We start from the raw sequence: 1,580 nt of genomic DNA, 5'->3' as shown, positions 1-1,580 counted from the left end.
AGTTTTTCAAACATTTAAAAAACTGCTGGAAAGCAGATTCAGAATCAACAGAAAACCGAGAAATTTGCTGTTGTAATTGAAAATTGTAGTTGTCTCCGCTAGAAATTATTGATGAAAAAGTTTATTTATATCGTAACTTTTATCCCCTAGAACTAATATATGCTTGATATTTTATTTGGCATCTTAAATATAGTTTGGTTACTCTTTGATTCTCTCTCCGCTCTTTTTAATTTAATAAATAATCGAGCGATATTTCTTTATTTTGAAATTTGCCATTCTGATATTTGATCTTTAATTTTGTTTGGTTGCTTTATGCTCACTTTATTATTGCATACATTCCTAAAAGCTTATTACTTGTACTAACACTTGAATCACAACTTTTCATACTTACGTTGTGGAATAAGATTTCCAAAGGTAGGTGTACCTTACATTTTAAGTTGCAAAATGTATTTTGTTTTCTAAATTTTCATTTCAGTGCATCGTATTAATAATATAGTCATTTGAATATTTAAGTAGAATTTTATTTGTATTCTTTACCAAAAATATTTCATCGAAAACAGCTTGATTAATTTGGATCTGCCAAAGTGTTATCAAATTTATAATTTTCTCTGGAATGATTGTTTGGTTATAACAAGTATTTTTGCTATATATGCATGGATTACTGTTTTTATAAAACTATTTTGTATCTTAATCTTTCCCGAAACTAAAGTTTTTATATTACATGCAAGGCAAGGGCGTCTCAGGAACCCATCACTTCTGCCGGCAAGTCAATCATTGATGGATCCTGCAACATGATTCAGGCCGCAAAATCTTTGGCCGTCAATCCCAAGGATCCTCCCGCTTGGCAAACTCTTGCAAATCATAGCAGAAGCGTGTCCGATGCCATCAAGACGTTGGTGTCTTCCTATATACAGAATTTATTATTAATTCTATATTATTGGATTTTTAAAATATTAAATTTTAATAATAGAGTTTAGGTGACGGAATGACTGGAATTGCCAATCATGCCAAGCAAGGAGCCCGTGAAAAATTTGGCGAAGCGGTGAAAGACGTTTCGGATGCCATTTGTGGTTTGATCGAATCTGCCGCACAGGTAATTCTTCATTGCACGGAAACAATAGTAAAACTTAATTACTTTTAAATTTATCGAAATAAATTAATTAAATTTCAGGCCGCTTATCTGGTCGGAGTTTCCGATCCGTCCAGCGTGACCGGCAGACCCGGTCTGGTCGATCCCGTTCATTTTGCCAGAGCCAGCCAGGCCATTCAGATGGCTTGTCAGCAACTAATTAATCCGACGAGCAATCAACAGCAGGTTTGTATTTTTAAAATAACTTATAAAAATAAATACCGTGATGTTTATATAAATTACATTCTTAATAAAAATCTTTATAGATTCTTTCTGCTGCCACCGTGATCGCTAAACATACTTCGTCTTTATGTAATTCCTGTCGGTTGGCATCCTCCAAAACTACTAATCCTGTTGCCAAACGTCAGTTCGTTCAGTCTGCTAAGGACGTTGCTAATGCAACTGCAAACCTTGTTAAAGAGATCAAAGTAAGTTTCAGTTAAGTTATTTC

The 1,580-nt window shown here is 33.9% G+C and overlaps 1 protein-coding gene across 1 annotated transcript; it reads left to right on the top strand.

The window, feature by feature from the left end:
* Positions 1 to 962: 962 nt before the first annotated feature.
* On the top strand, positions 963 to 1,557 carry LOC111617576 (talin-2-like; the record flags this gene model as incomplete). Its single annotated transcript, XM_023358858.1, has 3 exons — positions 963 to 1,093; positions 1,172 to 1,315; positions 1,396 to 1,557. Coding segments are annotated over exons 1-3 (414 nt in total), but the record flags the coding sequence as incomplete, so codon positions are not given.
* Positions 1,558 to 1,580: the final 23 nt, after the last annotated feature.

Source organism: Centruroides sculpturatus, unplaced genomic scaffold (genome assembly GCF_000671375.1).
Source record: "Centruroides sculpturatus isolate CEXI.00-Female unplaced genomic scaffold, Cexi_2.0 scaffold7234, whole genome shotgun sequence".
NCBI classification, from domain to species: Eukaryota; Metazoa; Arthropoda; class Arachnida; order Scorpiones; family Buthidae; genus Centruroides; species Centruroides sculpturatus.
This window is presented reverse-complemented; position numbering and strand designations above follow the sequence as displayed.